We start from the raw sequence: 20981 nt of genomic DNA, 5'->3' as shown, positions 1-20981 counted from the left end.
GTTTTTTTCCCATACTAAACTGAAATAAAATTTAAAAATCAGTTTCTCCCAGAGTCAAACTTTTCCTCCAAGACTTTCCCAAAGCTGATAACTTCTCCAAGTCCAGCATGTTCCATGATGGACAGAGGTTAAAAGCTCTAATAGATGAACTGAGTTGCTGTGCTGTAAAAAGTTGGTTTCAGGTCAACTTGCTCCTTTGAAAATGTCCCTGTGACGAGCCCACCCGATGTCCTGTGACTGACGGCTCCATTTAAGATCTGTAAAAGCTGGTAGCAAATCGCTATAACTCCAACCGTGAAATGGCAAAGTGGTGAAACGGCCAGCTCTGTCTCGTATCGACCTGAATCAAAAGGTTTGATTTCAGTCCGTCCGTCCCTCCATCCTCCTTTTTGCTGATTGGCCAAATGCAGCCGAGCGTCAAGTCCGTCCATTTCTGCCATGGCTGCATGTTGTCATAAAACCATGTAGTCTGTTAAAGTAATGAAATTGGGTAAATAGATGCAGACTTCCTGTACTCCTTCCAACACTCTCTGACCTTTGGCATCTTTGCTCCTGGAAGCTGTGTCAGGCATGAGCATCTGCTGCGGTGAGACTCCCTCCATCAGGCCGCGTGCTACTTTGGCAACGAGTCAGGTGTGACCTCAGGACACTTGGAACAGGATAGCTAAAGGATACGGCTTTCCAAACAGTTCTTTTAACTAATAATATAACCTACACTAATGGAGCGGTGATTTCCCGTCTTGTTTGCGTTTCTACATTTAACAACTTTAAAGCCTTACACTGGAAAAATGATCTAGAAATAAGAAAAAAAATTCTTAGATTAAGTGTATTTACCCTTAATTAGAGTAGTTAAATGAGATAGTTTGCCAATGGAGTTAGTATTTTTACTCTTAAAATTAGATAATTAGATAATATGCTCTTGACATAAGCCAATGCAATTGTGTTTTCTTATTTTAAATGTAAATTGTCTTGTTTCTTTTGGCAAAGTGTCTCTTTCACTCCATCTAAAAACAAATGCACTTATTTTATAAAAAAATGACTAGATTTGGATTTTCCGGTGTAAAGCTTATGTCTTTCAGAGACCATTATTCAGCATGTTGATAATCTTATATCTGACACTGGTTCTGGTATTTTGTCTTCACCTGTGGTTTCACTGATTATTTAATACCCCTTTAATCCTGCAGTAGGTTCTGACTCACCTGAGCTGTCACTGTTTCCTTTAAAGTTATTAGTTTAATTTTCCGGGTGCAGTTCACGGACCGTTACCAAAAGACTTGAGTGATAAATCAGTGCTGACAGCTTTGACTTTGGCTTTCTGCCTGAAAACGGGCACTTTGGGTTTGAGCAGAGAACCCAGCCAAAGCAGTGACCCTCTGAGGCTCAGAGCGAAACCCAGCAGATATTCAATTTGCTTCTAATAAGTTGGAAACAAGTTATCAGTCATAGACGGTGGTCTGAATTGGCCTAGAGAGAAGACTTGGCTGCGTTAGTGTGGCTAACGGACTAGTTAATCAGTCTGTAAAGGTGCTGCCAGTCTAAGTTAGGCTAGCAGGGCCTTCAATGCCAGCAGTGATCTAAAAACCAGAGATATGACAGATACCTGCAGCTGATGCAGTTTCCTTTACAGGTAAAATGTGAAAATGTCAGTGATTGTTTGTTCTGCAGAAGAGAAGAAGATGATTAAACAGAAACAAAAAACTAAGCAAAGATCTATTTTGTAATTGATTATTTTATTCATACTTTTTTGTTCTTTTATTTGTTAATTTTGTTTTTTCTGTAATTTTTTTTTTAATTCCTTCCTTCCTTCCTTCCTTCCTTCCTTGCTTCCTAAACAAACTTAAAGGTTTTAATGATGTGAGGAGAGAACCTTTGGATGAAACTCTGGTCTCTCAGTCCATCAGATGTAAGTGGGTGAATACTTAGTGTCTCATCTGTTCACTGACACTCTAGTGACACACAGACTAAATGTAACGTGTCCATCAGTCGTTTTCTCCTCTTTCTGTTTGGCCGTCGTCTGCGGTTTAACAGACATGGAGAATGGAGCTGAATAACGGTATGACGCCTCTAGACCCTGTGTGAATTCACACCAGAGAGCTCAGACGCCTGTTGTCTAATGAAACCGGCATCAGGGCCGAGAGAGAGAGAGCGAGGTGTGTTGGAGATGGAGAGAGCGGTAGAAAGATAATGGAGAAGGAAAAGAGAGAGAGAGGTGGGTGAAATTGTGATGGATGGAGAGGAGATACTAATGAATTGAGTTAACGTTCGCTTTTAGTCAGTGAGAAGGTGTTCAGATATTCCCAAAGGGGAAAAAGCAAACACTGTTAAAGTAGAGGAGGGTTTTTTTTATGGGTGAATGAGGTGGACAAGATCATTTCCCAAATAAATACACCTCATTTTGGCCAATTAGTTTCACATAAGCAGTTCTTGGCATCCCTGAAGCTCGTTCTGATTAGTGTCGGTTCAGCATCATGTGACGCAGACTGTGCTGCATCAAAAGGCACCTAACATTTTGGAAGCAGCTGTGGACACAGACAGGCAAACGCTGCGAAGCAAGAGAAATCAGTTTTCAGGTAAAGGGAGGAGAGTGTGGTGGATAAACAGGACAGAAAAAACAAGCACAAGTGAAGGCTAAACTCTCAACTAATGTGTGACAAATGTGCACACAGATGGTAAGAGGAGAGACTGAGTTGGGGTTTGGATGGAGCGATCAAAGAAAGATTAGGGAAAACACAGCCTGGCATTGATGAATGAGAACAAACAGATGGGTAGGTAGAAGAAGGAGGGGCTGATGGGTAGACGGCGTGAGAGATGGAGCAGAAAGGAGATGGAGGGGGGAGACCTTTCTTTGGTCTGATCGCAACTTTAGTAGAAACTGCAATTAGGCAGAAACTCTCAAGGTTAAGAGGAATAAATAAACATTCTGCAGCTTTAGTTTCCTCTGAAAATCAAAAACCGATATAATATAGCTACCATTTTTTTTTTTTTTATAAAAAGCACTTTAATGCATTTTTGGTGAATTTATGTAACTGCAACAAAGTGTTGCATAACTAAAAAGCCTGTGTTCAGCCTGCTGGGTCTGTGGCTCCGTTTCTTTCCCAGACAGAACCACCTGTAGATCTAGTTTATCGTTAGCTTTTCTAATATAGAACATTTTTATTGGATCAGTGCTTCTCTGCTTCTTTCTATATGTCTGCTTCTTCAGGGTTCCCACGGGTCCTTAAAAAGTCTTCAAAAATAAAATTAAGGCCTTAATTGATATTAAAATGTCTTAAATCAGTCTTTCGTAGGTCTTAATTTTTAAAACATCATAAATAGGATTATTTTTATTACGATTTATTTTTGTAATCTAAATAAAACGTTGAAATTGACACATTTTTTTTTCTTATTTAAAAAAAAATAACAGCTCGCCATTATTGGTTCCATCCCGATAGCGGAACCAATGAAAGCGTTGTTGCGGCCGGGACATTTGGGACATGCACCATTAACTTTTTGTCTGGAAAATATGAGCAAGTGTAAATGTAACCAAAATTGGCTCCAGCCAAGAGTTTTCTCCATGGCTAAAACCAGAACCAGGGAACATACATGAGGCAGAGTGGATTTTGTGCAAGAAGTCATTCAAGCTCGGAACGATGGGAATTATGGCAGTGGAGTCACACATGCGAAGCACGAAACACAAATCGTCAAAAGTTACCGAGAAACAGCCGGTATTTCTCATTTTTTTTCCCCACCCATGTCTCTGCAACGCCTCCACTTATCACCAAATCAAACATACTAAGAAAACGATACAAAGAAAAATAGCTGCAAAAAAGACTTAGCACTGGTTATGTTGTGGCTTTAAAACTGATTTGTTTTGTTCCCTGCTAAAACAAAGTTTGTGAATTCAGGCAAATAATTGTTAAAATATATCTTTCATTTGTGTGTTTTTAGCTTTCTTCCTGTATGGGAAGCTTTTTCAAATTTTAAACATTAATGCAGTGGTTTATGTTATAATAAACCTTTGGGTTAAGTTGTCACAAGCAGGTTTTTCTTGTGTTTCTTGTGAATTTGGTCTTAAATTTTTATTTCAAGTGGCATTAAAAAGTCTTAAAAAGTCTTGAATTTAACTTGCCTCATGCTGTAGGAACCCTGTTTTTGAACCCCAGTCAGCCTGGGCAGATGGCCGCTCATACTGAGCCTAGCTCCGCTGGTGGTTTATTCCTCTTAAAAGGGAGTTTTTCTCTCCACTGTCGCTGCATGCATGCTCGGTGTGAGGGATTGCTGCTTAGTCAACTACTGCAATGCGAGTGACTGTACTGTCACCACATTCTCATCCAGGAGGAGCAAATCCTGTAAAGTCAATGACTGGATGATAGAAAATGTCCAAAAGAAACCTTTTGATCCAAACTATCTGCCTGATTTATATTGAATAAAATAACTTCTTCAAGCTGCTTTCGCTGGAGGTTTATTGTCTCACATCTTTAGCAGCTCTGTCCAATAAATATTAGAGCTCATTAAACAGAGAGGGTTCAATATTTCTTACAGATTCTTTCTTGAATTAAGGACCGGGCTTTGACTAGGCCATTCTAATACTTAAATGTGTTTTGCTCTAAACTGTTTATCTCTTGCTGGATGTTTGGAATCCCCCTGGTATCAAATATTGCTTTTTTTCATGCCGTTAATCTCCTTTTACCTATTCATTAACTCTACCACCTTTGTGTTTGTGTGAATAAGTTGTGTAGGCTTACTGTGATGTTTTTAGCATTCAGAGCCGCCAGCAGCTCCTTTAAACAGGTGGTTAAATAGAAGCTATTAGGGGATAACTTAAGTAGGGCTGCAACAAATTGCTTTACAAATGTATTGGTCTGTTAATTATTTTTTTTATTATTAATCGGATAGCCAAAGTTTCCTTGAAGAAGTTTTTTGCAAAATAAAACCTGATGAAACTAAACTGTTTTCACTTGGGGAGTTCATGATAGAACATATTATCAGACGAAAAAGGTTTGTTTAATATTAAAGGTATAATGGAGGATGTTCTCTTTTTGGGTGGATCATCAAAGTAAGTGGTCCTCCTAATTGTCAATCATTCTGGTGATATGTAAAGCCGTCCTACACGCTCGTCCCAATTTTCCCAGTGTTGAGTCTGGCGTAGTGGAAAAAATGCCCAATGCAAAGGAAAATGCACAAGCCCATTTCTCCGCGTGCTTCTTGGAAGCATTTAATACTTGTTCCCGTTTGGGAGCGAGTACAGTGTTGTGCACGTGCATTTTTTTTTTAAGTGGAGAGTGCGCTATCACCGATGGTTCTATTCAAGGTGCGCAGTCACTATTTTTTCCATGTGTGACGTGTGATCATTACTGAGAATTGCACAATTGTATCTTCTTGGCCGATTTATGGAACTGTCGCCGTATCCTGAACCTTTATCAGGTGTTGTACTTCATATGGGGCCCAGCCAGATAATGTTGCTTAGGGGCCTATTGTTGTGTCGTTACGCTGCGGTAATGCTCTGCTTTAGAATGGACAGCAGCGCCCCTAAGTGGAAGTTGTTAAAATTTAACTTAAATAACTTCTTTCTAATCGAACGTTATCAGTTAATTGGATTTAAAATTTTTCTCTAATAAGCCATTAATTAATCAGGAGTGGATCATTTGTTTACATCCCTGGTTTAAAGGGGTACCATGCTTCTATTTTCACAGGACTATTAATGACTCTATGTTGAATTTGATCCTGCTAAATCTAACTGCGTCTAAACAGAACCAAAAAGATGTGAGGTTGTGATTAATGGAAGGAGAACAGAGACGAGTCAGAGGTTGGTGTGTTTTGCTTTTAAATTGAAATAGCTTTTAGAAGCACTTCAGCTTACAGCTTGACTTAAACCCAAGGTCCTCTAACTCCATAGCTTCGTCTAGGCTCTGACTTTGTCTTGATGGTGTCACAGATGCCTGAAGCGTAGCTGCAGGTGAAAGCGACAGACGTGAAGGGGGGGGGGGTTCAGCTTCACCAACAGCTGACCCAATCTGTCAAGATCCGGCAGACGGCCAGGACATCTTGCCATTATCTCCGCCTGCCTGACTGCGGTGTATTTTTAGAGATTTAGAAGGTTGGCGCTATGATGATAACACTGCGGCGGCCGCGTGAAGCCTGGCGCTCCGGTCCTGAATGGAGTCGTAGATAACAGGGAGCGGGGGGGACAGGCTCAGGAACTGAAGCGGTGCACGCAGTAGCTGAGAGGAAATGATGGAGGATATAAAGGCCAATCCCACTGACTTCTACCTTCTAAATATAATAGGTTTTATAAACGCTGATCTGACAGGATCTCAGCTGCCTGAGAGGAAAGAGGACATTTTCCTTCGACTACAAAAATGTTCTTAGTACATTATTATTACTAAAGCATCTGATGTTATATAGAATAAAGGATTTTCTGTATTTCCTATCCAACAGAGGGGTTCTGCTGAATGCACTTCATTGTTTATATGTGCTGCTGTTTGAATGTAGAGATCAATCTAATGTCGGCCTTGTTTATGTCTTGTGCCTCTCAGGTAACTCTCAGCTAGGGGCAACTATTGTGGATGCCTTAGACACCCTGTACATCATGGGTCTGCATGAGGAGTTCAAAGATGGCCAGGAGTGGATCGAGCAGAATCTGGACTTCAGCATAGTAAGTGAAAATCTTTACTGGGCAAAAAATATCTGCAAGAACGGCTGGTCATCATTCAGAAGATTTTTAAACCTGTGGTTTAGCTAGATGAATAAAATAGGCGGGGAGGGGGCTCCAGCATGTGGGTGTTCTGCATCGGCCGCTCAGGTCTTCATGCTTTACTGCTCAGTCAGATTAGATGCCTGTTTTGTTGCAGATCTGGTGAAACCAGAGGCGGCTTGCCGATAGCGGGCGCTAGGGAGCCAGCACACCCACACAATGACGCTGATTAAGACATTATATATATATATATATATATATATATATAAAAAACTTTACATTTTAATTTTAAATATTTTGAAATATATGAATATTTATTTTTTAGATGTGCAAGAAAAATCTTTAATCTTAAATGACGAGTAAAGCGTCATTCCATTTTTCGCTGGATGGTGACGTATTTCCTCCCTAGGGTGCAAAAATCTTTGCCCATTGATTCTCACTAAAACTTGTACTTGCGCAGCAGCTCCTCTGCAATACAAAGGTATGGGAGAGCTGACAGGAAGTGTATTTGCTCACCACCTTCCGCCACAGCGCAGACTTTTAGCGGGTGATTGACAGGTCGAGTCACGGGAGATGGAGACGCATTGGGGAGAGAGGGAAAGAAATGGTGCAAGAAACGTCCTTTTCCAGGACCTGGTTTAGCAAGAAGGCTGGGCTAACGGCATGCAGCGAGGCTAACGCTTTATTCTGCTTTCCCTGCCTCCTTTTTCAAACGTCAGGATCTGACCCAGCATGGATAAAGACAGGAAGGACTGATTCAAAGACAGTCTTTACAATCTGGGATGTGTACTTTTTGTAGGTGTTTGTTAATTTGCATAGTTGCTCGTAAAATAAACACACTCTCAGAAAATTAATAGTTCTTATATATTAAAAAAATATATAAAGCTGATTAATAGCTTCTCCATTATTCAACTGGTACATAATTTTTTTCAGGTTTGTGACACAATATTGGACCATGCAAAACACGATTTGCCTTCACAACGCCTCAAAAGGGCAACATTTATGTACAAAATAAATAATAGCTTAATTAATAACAATAAAAATATACACTGAATAAAAATAATGCAACCACTTTTGGCATTTACTTAATCATATTTAGTTACTTTAACACAATTTTTAATGTCCTACACTGCCAACATGACACAATTGTGTTAAAGTAACTAATATGATTAAATAAATGCTAGAAACGGTTTAATTATTTTTTTCAGTGTAGTGTGATAACTTAGTGTACGTTTGATTGGGTTTTGGTATACGTTTTGAATTTATAGCCCCAGAGAAAACTCTACCAGCCGCCACTGGGTGAAAACATATGAAAATGAAACTCCTGTCATCTGATTTTCCTGCACGCCAAAACAAAACCCTCTGGCCAACCAATGTGCATGTTTACGTCTCCAAAAAAAATCATTTCGTTTGATGATATATAAATATTACCATTAAAAACATGCTATGTTCATTTGTCAGCAGACCTTCATAGGACTTTTCGTGAATCCTCTGCTCTCATTTTGCCAATCAGCTCTTTCACCTGCTGTCTGCGATGGAGCCTTAGCTGATTGACTCGGCTCATGCTGATTTGTTGGGTTTTCAACAAGCCAATTATCAGATAATATGCAGATGTTGCCAGACTGTCATTAATAAAACCCAGTTATCATCCCTTGTTAACACCCCACTGTCACTTCTCAGGTAATCTGGTCCAGTTCTGCCAGATTCAGGTAATAATGTGATGTAAAAACTGAAAGAATAAAACACATCACTGAGGTCTTCTCCATTCTAAATAATTACAATGTTCCTGCTACTTGCTTCTAATCAGGTGACATCAAAAGGACGGGAAGATATTTTAGGTGTTTATAGTTTTTTTGCTTAGATCATCAGGATTGTTTTTTTTTTTTTTTCACCCAGTGTGATACTGATTGATTGATTGTCAGTTCTGATCATTTTGAAAGTTTTCTGTCTGCTGCTTGACAAGAGGCCAGTTTCAGGATTTATTTTTCTAATACTTTGAAGAAGGCAAGACACACTCATTAAAATTCATTAAATGTGATTATTGTGGCATTTAAAATGCTTTTATTTTAATCAGATATATCAGATATAAATGGTCCTGCTCGGAACTGCTCGCGGTTGATCGTAAAGCCGTATGTTTGGTAAAGGAGCTTGAGGTGGAGAAAAAGCTAGAGAATGGGAAAATGACAATTTCAACAAAAGTGGCTTGAAAAGGAGAAATTCAGGACATGGCTGCAGTCTGTCGACGGTAAAGATGACGAAGGATTTTGCCCTGTTTTATTCATATATATATATTCATATAAGAGTCATGGGTAGTTGTTGATGGCATTAACATTTTTTCTAAGAGGATTTAAATAGCATTTAAAAGCGTTCAATTAGAGTTACTCATTCCTGTATAAACCCTGTGTTGTATTTAGTCAAGAATCAGTCATTTTTAAGCCTTTAACCATAAAGCAACACTGTGAAACTTTTGACCAAAGTGTTGCTTAAATGAACTATATTACACTATATTTCAGGTTATTATGCAGATTACCCTTCTAAAAAACTCAGCCATGTGAAATGAGAGTCGAATCTGTTCTTGAATGAGTCATGTGACCCAAAGCACCATTTAACCTCCCCTTAACGCCAGAGCTAACTTAGCTAAACAATTGTTTTTAAGCAACAAGCTAGGTCTGACCCTTACCTGATCGGACATATTTCTACTTCTCTGATGAGGAATTTAACTCAGAGGATGAATGGCTTTACATTTTTGACCCCTCTGTCTGCTGGTCCTAAGAGGTCTGCTATCAGATTCCAAAACACAGAGGAAAACTGGTCCATTCAACGACTGCGATGTTGTCTGTTGCTTTCAGGGGAGTTCAATCTGGATGTTTCAGGTCTGGCTCCCCTAGTGGCTAAAAGTGAAAGTGTTGCTTTAAACTCCTCATTCTACCTCTGATGCTGTTTTTTTATTATCTTAACGGGCAGATTATACCTCTGCAACTGCACACATCAAATATCGCTTGGGTCTGGTCGCAAACCAGTTTAGCTGGTATGCTTCTGCACCGTTGGTCTGGAATTTCTAGGGACGCACAGAAGTTTCCTGCCACAGCGCATGGGGGAGCCTATTCTAGAACTCTCGAAAACTTTCGTGGATGGTCATGAGAACTTGGGCGGCGCCAGTGGGAGTGTTTATCTTCCAAAACAGCGATGGCGCGTCTGCACGATGTCACGGAGATGGACCTAGAATTGCTAGACATAGAAAAGGATATATTTATTTATATAATTTGTCTAAGGCATCGTACATGTGGTTGTACTTTCAAAACTCCTCTATTAACCTTTCGCAGTAGTTGTCCATTGTTCCTCGGTTTTTAAAAATGGCGCGCCCCGGCACCGAATCGAAAAGGGCAACCACACAGAAAGGCATAGCAAGGACCAATCACAGCTGCCTTTTGTCTGCGCACTTCCACCTGAGGTCTGCACGGGTTTTCGACCGCCCGACGCCTAGTCAGGATTTTGTTGAGGTGCGCGACGATAGTTGCAGAACCTCTGCGTGGGGGGTTGTGGTCGTGCAGAGAGACAGGTTTGACGGTTGCAGAGGCGTCAGAAGCATAAATTGGCCTTAAGTCACTAACAGCCTTCTAAAAATGTGCTCTTGGTAATAAAGTTTATAAACAACATGCGACCCATACCCGTTTTAATGCAAAAAAAAGCTTCTTTTTCTTAATGAGTAAAAGATCCACCATACTGTTATCATCCACTGTCATCTTTCTGATTCCTCTACCTCCTCATTTTGTTTTGTTCTTTTATTCGGGTTCTTCCTCCTCTCATCCGTTTCCTTAAGCTCTCATTTCTGCCACCCTTGTCCGTCACCTCTGCAGCGCACCTCATTTATTTTCCTGCTCCAGTCATCCTCCACTTACCAAATGTGACCTTTTTTCTTTTTAATCCTCGTTCACTGTCTTCATGTGACCTTGTTTAGTTGCTTTTCGTTGTGGAGATTTCTCCTTATTTTCTGTATATATCCAGTGTCTCCTTCTGGATAAAGGAGACACTGTGTAGACCTATGATGTAATTTTAAAGAATATTAGACATGTTAAGCAGAGATAATGTTCTTAAAGATTATTCTAACTTTTGTACAGTTTGGAGCTTTAAATAGTCCAGCATTTAAATTTGATGTTCGGCTGATCAGTTACAAATGTTTCAGCTCCAGCTTCTTTTGGTAAGTTTGCTCCCCTCATGAGACTCAGCCTGTCAATCATCCGCACAACAACCGTGACGACACTTCCTGTAACCTCAGGGTGTAGCTTTGGTCTGCCCACATCTCCTCTCTACTTCTGTATGGCAGAGGAGCTTCTGTACATGTACAACTTCTCACTAGAGTCAACATTTTTGCTCCCGAGGGCGGAAATATGTCACCAATCCGACAAAAAAATCGAATGAAGCTTTACTCGTCATTTAAAATTGTATATTTATGTTGCACATCTAAAAATATAATATAAATATATTTCGAAATATTTTAATTTTATGATAAAATTTTAATGTGTTATTTTTTTATGTTTTAATCAAGGCCAATTTGCTGGTGGGGCGGCGCCCTGCCGCCCCCTATAGGCTAGCCGCCACTGTTGGAGAGTCAAAGGTTTCGTAAAGATTTTTTACGAAATGAAACCAGGAGAAACTAAAACTTTACCAGTTCAGGAGTTCTGGACAGATCATAATGACAGACGAAAATGCTTTTGTTTGTTTTTTATCTTAAATGCAAATTGCTGATAATTTTTTTACAATGTAAAATAGGGCTGGGCGATAAGACGATACATATCGTACGGACGATAGAAAAGTGTCTATCGTGCTAATTCTATTCTATCGTTTCTATCGTTTCTAACACAATTGTATCTCGTATTCATGCAAATATTTCCCATGGTAGACTACGACAATCGTATTAGTGTAGCCACGTAGCCTACACACAGCTTATAAGTTTTTTTTTTATCCACAAAGAAGCGGCGTCCTGTGGTTTTTGCAACATGACGCTTCTTTACGGGTTTTTGACTCACACGCGGGTTTGCGACATGCTTTACGTTACTTAACTCATGAGAGTTGGAGACGCAGGAGGCTGAAGTATTAAACCTGTGGTCGCAACAAACAGAGACAGCTACGCAGGCAACCCAAGATAAAGAAATTTTACCAAAAAGAGGGGGCACATCTGTGATTTGGTTACATTTTGGATTTATCAAGTCCAACAAGGAGCAGACAACATTTGCAAACTATGCTACAAGACTGTTCCCTTACCCGATGGCAACACGACAAACCTCTTCTAATACCTAAAGAAGAACCACAGTAATTTAATTTAAATACCCGTAGGATTTGAAAAAATGTGAAGGATACTGTAGCCATACTTCCACCTCATCTTATGCATATATATTGTTGCACTAAAATTTATTTTTCTAATTTGTGACAGTTCTATAAATGTCACTTCAAAATAAAGTTGAAAAAGTAAGCAATTATATTATTTTGTCATATTTTTCAGAGATTTGCTGAAAATGTACTCAATTGGAGCATATTGCGATATATATCATTATCGTGATATAAAATAGTCCATATCATGATATATGATTTTTTCCATATCGCCCAGCACTAATGTAAAATGTATCAAAGAGAATCACCTGTTCCAGGTGGATCTCTGTCAGCTAAAGGCATATTTTACAGTCTCTATACTCCAGTTAATTATTAAACGATTAATCAGATTACTCTTGATTAATCAATTATCCAAACACTCATCAAATAATTTAGTAGTCGTTTCAGCCCAAATTATTATGTACAAGGGAAAAAAAGTGCTCTGATCATTTTTACTCCACTAAAATATGTTCTTACTCAACTCTAGAAAATGGGTTTATTGTAACTACAACGATTAGAAATACCAAAACCTGCTGCAGAGAAATATTGAATTTTATACTGATACTTGCCGTTTTAAACACACACCTGAAATACGTTTTATATTCGCTTTTTAGGCGCTACAAATGGCTGAAATGTGAAAGTAGGATAATAAACCTGATTAACTGACGACACAAATGAGGTTTTGAGGTGGAATTTCTCTCTTAATAATTGCATTTAAACTGCTTTTTTCCCCCAACTCATCAAATAAAGTCACTAAAGCCACTCTCAGGATTGCGAGGGAAAAATGAGAGCAGCTTAGATTTGTATGTAATGATTTGTTGTCTTTCCTATTTCTTAACTAGGTACCACTTAGGGTGAATCGCATTTCATTCCATTTTGTGCGTTCGTGTGTTTAGGGGGATTTCCAAACACCTGCTAGGAAGGAGGGAAAGTGGTAGGGCTATAAACCCCTTCCAATGAAGTTTATCAGGGGGACTCTCGAACGAAGGGGTACAACAAAGTAACTAACTTTAGTTAAACATCATGTATTTGAATGAACATGATCATCTACTATAATCAATTAGCACATTTGGTAGTTGTGTAACTCAGCTGAGCTCCAAAGCTTGTCTGGATAATGTCCTATATCACGCTTTCTTTAAGTGCATAACACAAAAAATGTTATAGAGAAAAGAAGGCATGTCCTCACACTGAAAGTAACACATTGATTATTTTGCACACATATTAAGTCCTATATACCATAAACCAGGAGTAACCAATTAAACATCAGCTGGGTCCAAATAAAAAAATCAACAACTAATAAAGATCCTGAGACATTTTTAATTCTAATCCGTTACTTTAAACAGAATTAAAAAATGAAATAAAATTAGTTTTTTTGCATCCATGTATGTTATACATTGACTTTTTAAAGCTACAGTGTGTAATTTTCAGCGACATCTAACGTGCAGACAGCAGCAACATGAACATCTCCCCCCACCGCTTCTCCCCCCAACAGTACGGCGAGCGTTACGGGACAAAATGTCTTCCACGACGTCCGCATCACCTACCTTCTCAAGTGATGAGGTTTGTTTACATGGATAATTTTACAGATAGTATTTCATTAGTCTGTGTAGGGTATAGATTCCATGTAGACTTAAACAACTTGCCGTAGTTACTTTGAAGCGTAATGGGCGATCTCGCAATCGCTAGTTTGTTGCCTATGTAATTATAAATAACGAATTCTAAGGCAACGCAAATATTAAGGTTAAGAGGCTGAGCTTGTAGATGATGATAAATAACATAGTTATGTATAATATATTACATTTCTGACTGTATATCCCTGTAATTATTACACACTGTAGCTTTAAATAAACAAAATATAAAAATCTAAACTGTTTTTTAAAGTAGAGAACAACAATCATTCAGTTTGGTATATAGACAGTTTCCTGATTCCCATATTTTATAAAACGCCTGAACTGACCATTTTCTTTTTTATGGTTTAATGAGAGCAGTGGGCTTTATGCTGTCCTGCAAGGCTTTAAAGCTGGGTTTGAATGGTGACAAAGCCATTCTCAAGCACATATTCGTGAGTCTGGATTGAATTTATTTTTGATTATGTTCATGGTGGAGAATCCTGCTTCACAGCAGCTGGTTAAGCCAAATCTACTTAAAATGTCCAGGGTCATCTTTGAGCACACCATTTCACTTTTCTTTCACCAGGTCATTGCAGTTCTTCCAGCAGTCCACACTTTCTCTGCTCTTTTTCTCATCCTCTTCTCCTTCTTTCCCATCGCCCGGCTTGCCACAGGTTTGCCTGCTGTCTAAAAGTAGCAGCAGCAACCCAGACTGACAGCAGCTCAGTTGCTAATTTATATAATGCGTAGCTCTGTAGAACTTTACCATATTAAAAGGAGAAGCGGTGCAAGTGAAGTTGGACACTGTCGTTGAGCAGCATGCTCTAATTTATAAATGTTTTAAGTCAGTTTGGGTCCGGATTAGCCAGCAGGGGGGTCCGGATCCAGACTGCGGTCTACTAATCCGTGACCTCTGCCATAAAGTGATCCACCAGCATTCCCAGTTACTGAAGATGTCTTCTTACTTTAGTGGCAGATAACCTTAAAATGATCCCAAAGGCCTACATAAGAGACATCACCCAACTGCAGATGCCATGGTTTCTCCAGATTTCCAGCAAAACACCTTGTCACGTTTGCTAAAGTAGAAGCCAGCAGTACCTACTGATGGCATGTGCGATTGTTGAAGGGGTGTCCCAATTTGTAGGGGTTACCTTTTAGGCCCTAGTACTTGTAGCTCCACTTAAAGGGGGGAAGGGTGAAAGGGTGGAATGGGATTGGCTGTAAGTCGTTTTCACATAAAAACTCACCAAAATATGTATGATGTTGTAGTTTTAATTGTGCAGAATGGTAGAAATTCAGTTAAAACACAATTAAATTATCCCAAAAAAAGAAAAGTACTTTAACAAGGTATGTCTGAGTTAATGCTGTCCTCACTTTCATATTTAATGGTTTTCTCGCCCTATTTTTTCAATTATGGCTTCACTTTAAATCTTCCTCATCCTATTTGGTAATCGTTTAGTTCCTGCCGCCTCTGCCTTTTTCATCCCTTTTCTACGATGGACCTCCAATCTTGTTAGTCTGCCTCCTGAGGCGAACACAGGGCAGCGAGCAGGTAGGATGGGAGCTAACAGCGTGGCACTGGGAGGGCTAATTAACCTCCACATCACTGTGGTCCAAATGGGAAGCCAGGAGGAGGAGGCTGCGGCAGAGAGCAAGGTCAAGATGAGGTTTTATGAAAAGAGAAGATGTCAGTCTAGTTCTAAATCAACAATGGTGAGTGGCCTAAAGGTCATGGATGCTGTCTGTAGCCTTCAGAGGAGAAAAGCTCCAACCTGACGAAACACAGGGAGCAGAAATGTGTGAAATTTGTTTGAGGACGTCTTCTTGGCAGGTAAATTGGAGAAGTTCAGTAACAGGTAATATGTATGCAGAGAGTGCTGCACTGATTCCAGATGAGGGAGCGGAGGGAAGATATTACAGGATGGGGGGTACTTAGACTTGAAGCCTCTGTTAACAAGCTGAAGGAGGAGGGAGACCTGTCACTCTGCCTCCATTAATGGCCTGGGTTCCTACCTGTATGCATGAGGCAGCGGAGCGCTGCTTCCTGACTGGTCAGACTACGCCTCCTTCCCCCGATGATGGACAGCAATCTCTGACAAGCTCAGAGAGGCATGGCGGCTTAACTCGCTTCAGGAATGGTACCAGGCTCGGTTCTTGTAGCAGAGATCAGCTGAGCTGTAAAGGGCACAGCAGGACCCAATCTGCTTTAACGAGCTCTGAGATTGGAATAAAGCCACAGTTTGGATTTTCATTAAGGCAATTAAAAATATCACTCTTAGTTAGCTTTAATTACTCGCCTGGGCATGCATGAGAGGCGCTGAACTGTGGATTTGTCCCTTCAGGGGTCGCCGACACGGATCATCTGCCTCCATCTCACCCTCAGCATAGCTGCTCTTCCTCCTCTGGTTGGTTTCCATTTTGCTCCAAATGGGAATTTTAACATCTGCAGCTCTGCCTCCTGCCTTTCTATTAACGCCTTCAGTTTTTCAGCTCTGCTTTCTAAAACAAAAAATCCACCTCCACCCTCTCCTCTTCCTCTCTCTTATGCTGCTGTTTGCATCGGATGGTTGACTTCATCCATCAGCAGGACCTGTGGTCCTGCCAGCTGAGCTGCTGCATCTGTCTCTTTCTCACTCTGCCTTGCTTCCTCCGACCTTTCTTGCTTCTTCTACTGGGTGTCACTCCTGCCTTTTATTTATGTTCCTGACTTTAAACCACTTTGACAATGAAAGCATCATATCTTTTCAGGTTTGACGGTTAACGCTGAACTGCTGCCATCACTTTCACAAAATTAAGTTTAGATTTTACCGGTTAAATCTCTGTGTTTCAATACTGCACTTAGGTGAAGCTCTCCTTTCCCTGCTGTTGCTTTCTCTTCCATTTTTCTAATTACAACAGATGAGACGTTCTGAAACTTAAGGCCTTTTTATATAACCGATACATATGACTTCAAAAACAAAACACCTTGGTAACAATTCTGGTTGTTTTTTACAGTTAAAAGTTCTGTAACTAATGTGGGCTTCAAGGTGTGGAGAAATCAGATGGTGAAAATCTTACATTTCCTAGCTGATGCCAAGGTTTTTCTTCATTGCTTCCGTACCGTTTTATTTGCTTTCCTTGATTCCTCTCTTGAGATGAACCACTCTACAGAGGTAGCATAATACTGCCCCCTCCATTTGGAGTTGGGATAATGCCCTCAAGCTTTCCTCTTTACTTCCTGATATAATGATGGATATAATGACCATAATCTGAGTTTCGGTCTCTGTTTGTGTTTATGAGTAGTATCCTGGATTTTTTTTTTAAGTTTTGAATTAACAGCCTCTTTCTGTCAGAGTGGCCTTTTACTCCATGTCAGTACAGCATTAATGTCACTTTAGATAATAACACCTTCTAAACATCTCCCACAAATATCTTCAAAAGGTCTCTTTCTTTTTGGACTAAAATGTGTTTATGACTGCATATTCTTTACCCACATATAATTAAACCTAACTTCAGCCGTCTAATAATAATATTGAGGGATTAACAAGATTTGTGTAATTTGTAATTTGTGTGATTTGTGAGATCAGTGTGAGTCAGTCTGAATGTCTGAGCTGCAGTATTCATAGTATCAATCAGGGGCGATCAACTCCAGTCATTGAGGGCCAGTGGTCTACAATTTTTTAAATTAGTCTTTTGCTCCATCACACCTAATTCAAATAGCTGAATTACCTCCACCAATCTCTGGGTATGTACGATAGATGGACCTGGCTATCGTGACGAACACCAGTGTAGGCGATGGTGATCCATGCTCTGCACCTGCGGCTTTAAGATGTCCCTGTGGGACACTCATCCTGTGTGTATGGCTTGCCTGGTTGTGACCCACGCCTGAGTAGCATTGTCCTCAATACAGGAGTATTTCCACCATGCTGCCTTTGCCCCATAAGCTGCTTCTGTCCAGTTCAGGGCCTTTTTGTCCCAGGACAGAGTGGACTCTCTGTGGTCAACTCTGTGAGCCTCAAACAATGATAGAGACTGTTGGGCCTAATGGCCTCCTCTTTAGTGGCAATACCACTAGGTCCCTCAATATGAGGGGTATCCAGCCCTGGGTGTCATCCCTGAACATGGATCTGCATTGAGATGGTTGACCCAGAGTAAAGATCTTTGTGGTCTTCTCATTAGTCGTTAGTCATTGGAAGAGTCCAGGCTTCCTCACAAAGGCCTGGACACAATCTCTGCGCGAAAAGCGGTCACCACGGATACATTACTGAAAGCCTAATGCAATCTGAAGCTGCAACGCACATGAGCCCTGAATTATGGGGCAGATCTTTTATTCAGGAAAATAAAATCTATAAATTAAAAGGACTTCAACCACCAGAACTGGAGCTGCTGCTCCAGTGTCCTGGTCTCTACAAGGAACCTCTTTCTCTGATCTCCTTACCTCGGTTGTGGTATTCAAATAATTTATAAATACTGAGTCTTGTTCTATATTTTACTCTCATTCTTTATCCTTATGCCGTAATACTTGATGACCAGCTGTGCAACTCAATGGATGTACCTGGAAATAACATTTCAGAATATTTTCCATCTTGATGTATATGTGTGAATGACAGTGGGTTGCTTAAGGGTTTTTTAAAACAAGTTCACATCATCAAGTCTTATGTCTTGATAAGAAATGTTAATCAAAAATCTTGTTTTATTTAGTTATATATTTACAGATGCTAGTTTAAGTGAGTGAGTGTAATCACAGTGTTCTTCCTCTCTTTCTAAATTAAACGTTGCAGCATCAAATTAAAATCATTCAGATTTGGCATCACCCCAGGCCAGCATCTTGAATACATTTTTTTTGGATGTCCTAAAAGGCGCTAAACAGGAAGTTTGGTTTGATTTTAACTTCAGACAGTAAAAAAAAAGCCTTATGTTTATTTTAAATCAGCATACACAAATATTTCAAATAAGTTTGTAAATGACTTCAGTGGATTTGACCAGAATCGTAGAACCAAAGGAGCATTAGTGTGCTACTGATTCCCCTTTCCCACTGGCTGAAAAAGCAGTTTAAACCTGACAACAATCGGCTTTTATTGGAAGTGGGAACAGCTCACTGAACAGTGTCTACCCAGGTCAAATGACTCAGCAAGCAGCCGGGTGAAAATCCTGTTGGCTCTGATTGGCATGCTGTGGGAACACCACAACCAGGTTGACCCGCTAACCTGGGGGTCCATTGAGCACAACGAACAGACGCCAACACATTGCGCCACACTGCGCGTCTGATCTAAAAATCTGAAACTTCTCTGTTTACATTCGATAAACAAGGCATAGCCCTGGTGAGAGGGATTCTGACAGATTAACAAGAAAAAACAATAAACCACACTTACTACGAACTGGTTTCCTAACATGTTGCTCTCCATTGTTTACTTTCCTGATTTCTGTCGCACTGGTGAGAGCATCAAAACTAACCCAGCGTGATGGTGACACTAGACACGCAGCTGCTGGGGGACAGAGGCCACAAAGCTTACCAGCTAGTGGTTAGACCCATCTTTCTTTGCCAGTGGAAAGGGAGTTGACCGCTGATTTTTAGCAGAGAAATCCATGTTTGAAAAACATGTTAATGCCCTATTTTCAGCAGGGAAAAGTCCTGAGCATAATGGACATTTCTATGTAAGATGTCTGTGACCTGTTGAATAATCAGCTCAGTTTTTGTTCTGGAGAAACCAAACCAGAAGCCTCTACCCACCGATGAGTGTCAGTCACACGCTTGTCCTCCATATTTTCGTTTTGTCTCATCGCCAAAAGATGGCCAAATCCTGGCGTCAGGTTATCTGTTTAGGAAATTCATGCCTCATGTAGAAGAAGCTAAAACAGGGAACACCGTTGGATATATTCCTGTCTGGATACCGTTTAATCTCATTATCTTGTCGGATGTTTATTTCCTCCACTTTTCCTCCAAATACAAACTCCTCTATACCATGACAGAGCTTTGTGGAATTGACTATGAATCAAATAAAATTTTCACGGTCCTTGCAGAAATATGCATTGCCATTTTAACATTTCCACATTTTACTTCCAATTTTTCAATTTATGTTTTGCATTTATTGAACTATTTTAATCTTGTTTCCTAAAATGTGAATGTTTTAAAAGAGGAAGATCCATTTTCAGTGTGCCACTTTGCAAACATCTGGCTAAGGTCTTTATGTAAAAAGCTCTGCTGTTTGCACAGAGGGGAGGATGATGGCTGCAGCAGGATGCTGCTTGGAAAAGGAAGACTGGTGAAGCTGAACAGGCAGTCCTGGAAGAAAACCTGTTAGAGGCTGGAAAGACTTGAAACTGGGGTGGAGGTTCACCTTCCATCACAACAACTGTACTAAACATACGGCCAGTGCTCCAGTTAGCTCTGGGACTGTTTGATATACGGTGGCAGTGCCTTAATTAAACTAACTAAATCAAACAAGTAAAAAATATAAAATTACCTCTATTTTTCACTGTTTTATTTTAAAAAGTTTAGCCTAGATTAAATGTTTTTACGGTAAATACTCTCTTATTAACCCTTCACCTGCGAGTACTCCATACACAATCTTTAAAGCCGATGTCTGATTTGATAGCTGCCACATCAGGATGAGCTAGCCGGTGAGTTATCACTGGACCAACTGGTGTCCAGGTTGGATCCTGACACCACAGCTTGCCTTCATCTGATGGATGTATCTGCAGCAGGTCTGCGCCCACCTTCAGCCCCCAGGTTAATAGACTTTCCTAACAATCCCATTAATCACCTGCCTAAGGCCAAAGAGTTTCATCGGCCGATGCAGCGGATCGAGAGAGAGAGAGAGAAAGGGAAATGATCTGCAGCTGTCGAACAAAGTCCTGCCCACATTGATGAAATGCTTTCAGCAGAAGCTGAAGTTCACTCATTGTGTACTAAAATGGTTCATGCACCACTCTGACATTTCTCTGGAGGTGCTGGTTTGTTTCTGTCCCCCTGAGATTTCTCTGACGCTCTGACACAATTAAAGCTGTATTCTTGGTCTCTACTAGAAGTCTTTGTTGCTCCATCGGGGAAAATAGGTTGTCAGGTTTTGTTGCCACCTGAGCTGCTGCAGAATTTAGTATTTTTGGCTGAAACACTGGGTTGAGGTGTTCTTCAGTTGTCATTCGATTTCATTTTTGTCAGCTTGTTTTATGCCTTTGTTTCTGAATTATAGGTGGTTTCTCTCTAAAATCTGTAAGAGCGCTACAGAGCAAATTTACCTTCTATCCACTGAAGAAGTGCTTAATACTGTATATGTTCTCAAGATCTAATTTATTTATTTTTTTTTACCTTTTATGTAGTTTACCAGTCAAATATCCTGAACTAAGTCATT

At 40.1% G+C, this 20981-nt stretch overlaps 1 protein-coding gene across 1 annotated transcript in view; it reads left to right on the top strand.

Moving 5' to 3' along the window:
- Nucleotides 1–20981, top strand: part of man1a2 (mannosidase, alpha, class 1A, member 2) — a 103723-nt gene that overhangs the window by 18856 nt on the left and 63886 nt on the right. Inside the window, exon 2 of the mRNA XM_015395745.1 lies at nt 6516–6634. Within this exon, the coding sequence (XP_015251231.1) occupies nt 6516–6634 (119 nt within the window). The remainder of the gene's footprint in view (nt 1–6515; nt 6635–20981) is intronic.

The sequence above is a fragment of the Cyprinodon variegatus genome, unplaced genomic scaffold (assembly GCF_000732505.1).
Source record: "Cyprinodon variegatus isolate N-32 unplaced genomic scaffold, C_variegatus-1.0 Scaffold757, whole genome shotgun sequence".
Taxonomy (NCBI): Eukaryota; Metazoa; Chordata; class Actinopteri; order Cyprinodontiformes; family Cyprinodontidae; genus Cyprinodon; species Cyprinodon variegatus.
Note: the sequence above shows the minus strand (reverse complement) of the source record. Positions and strands in the feature narration are given on the sequence as shown.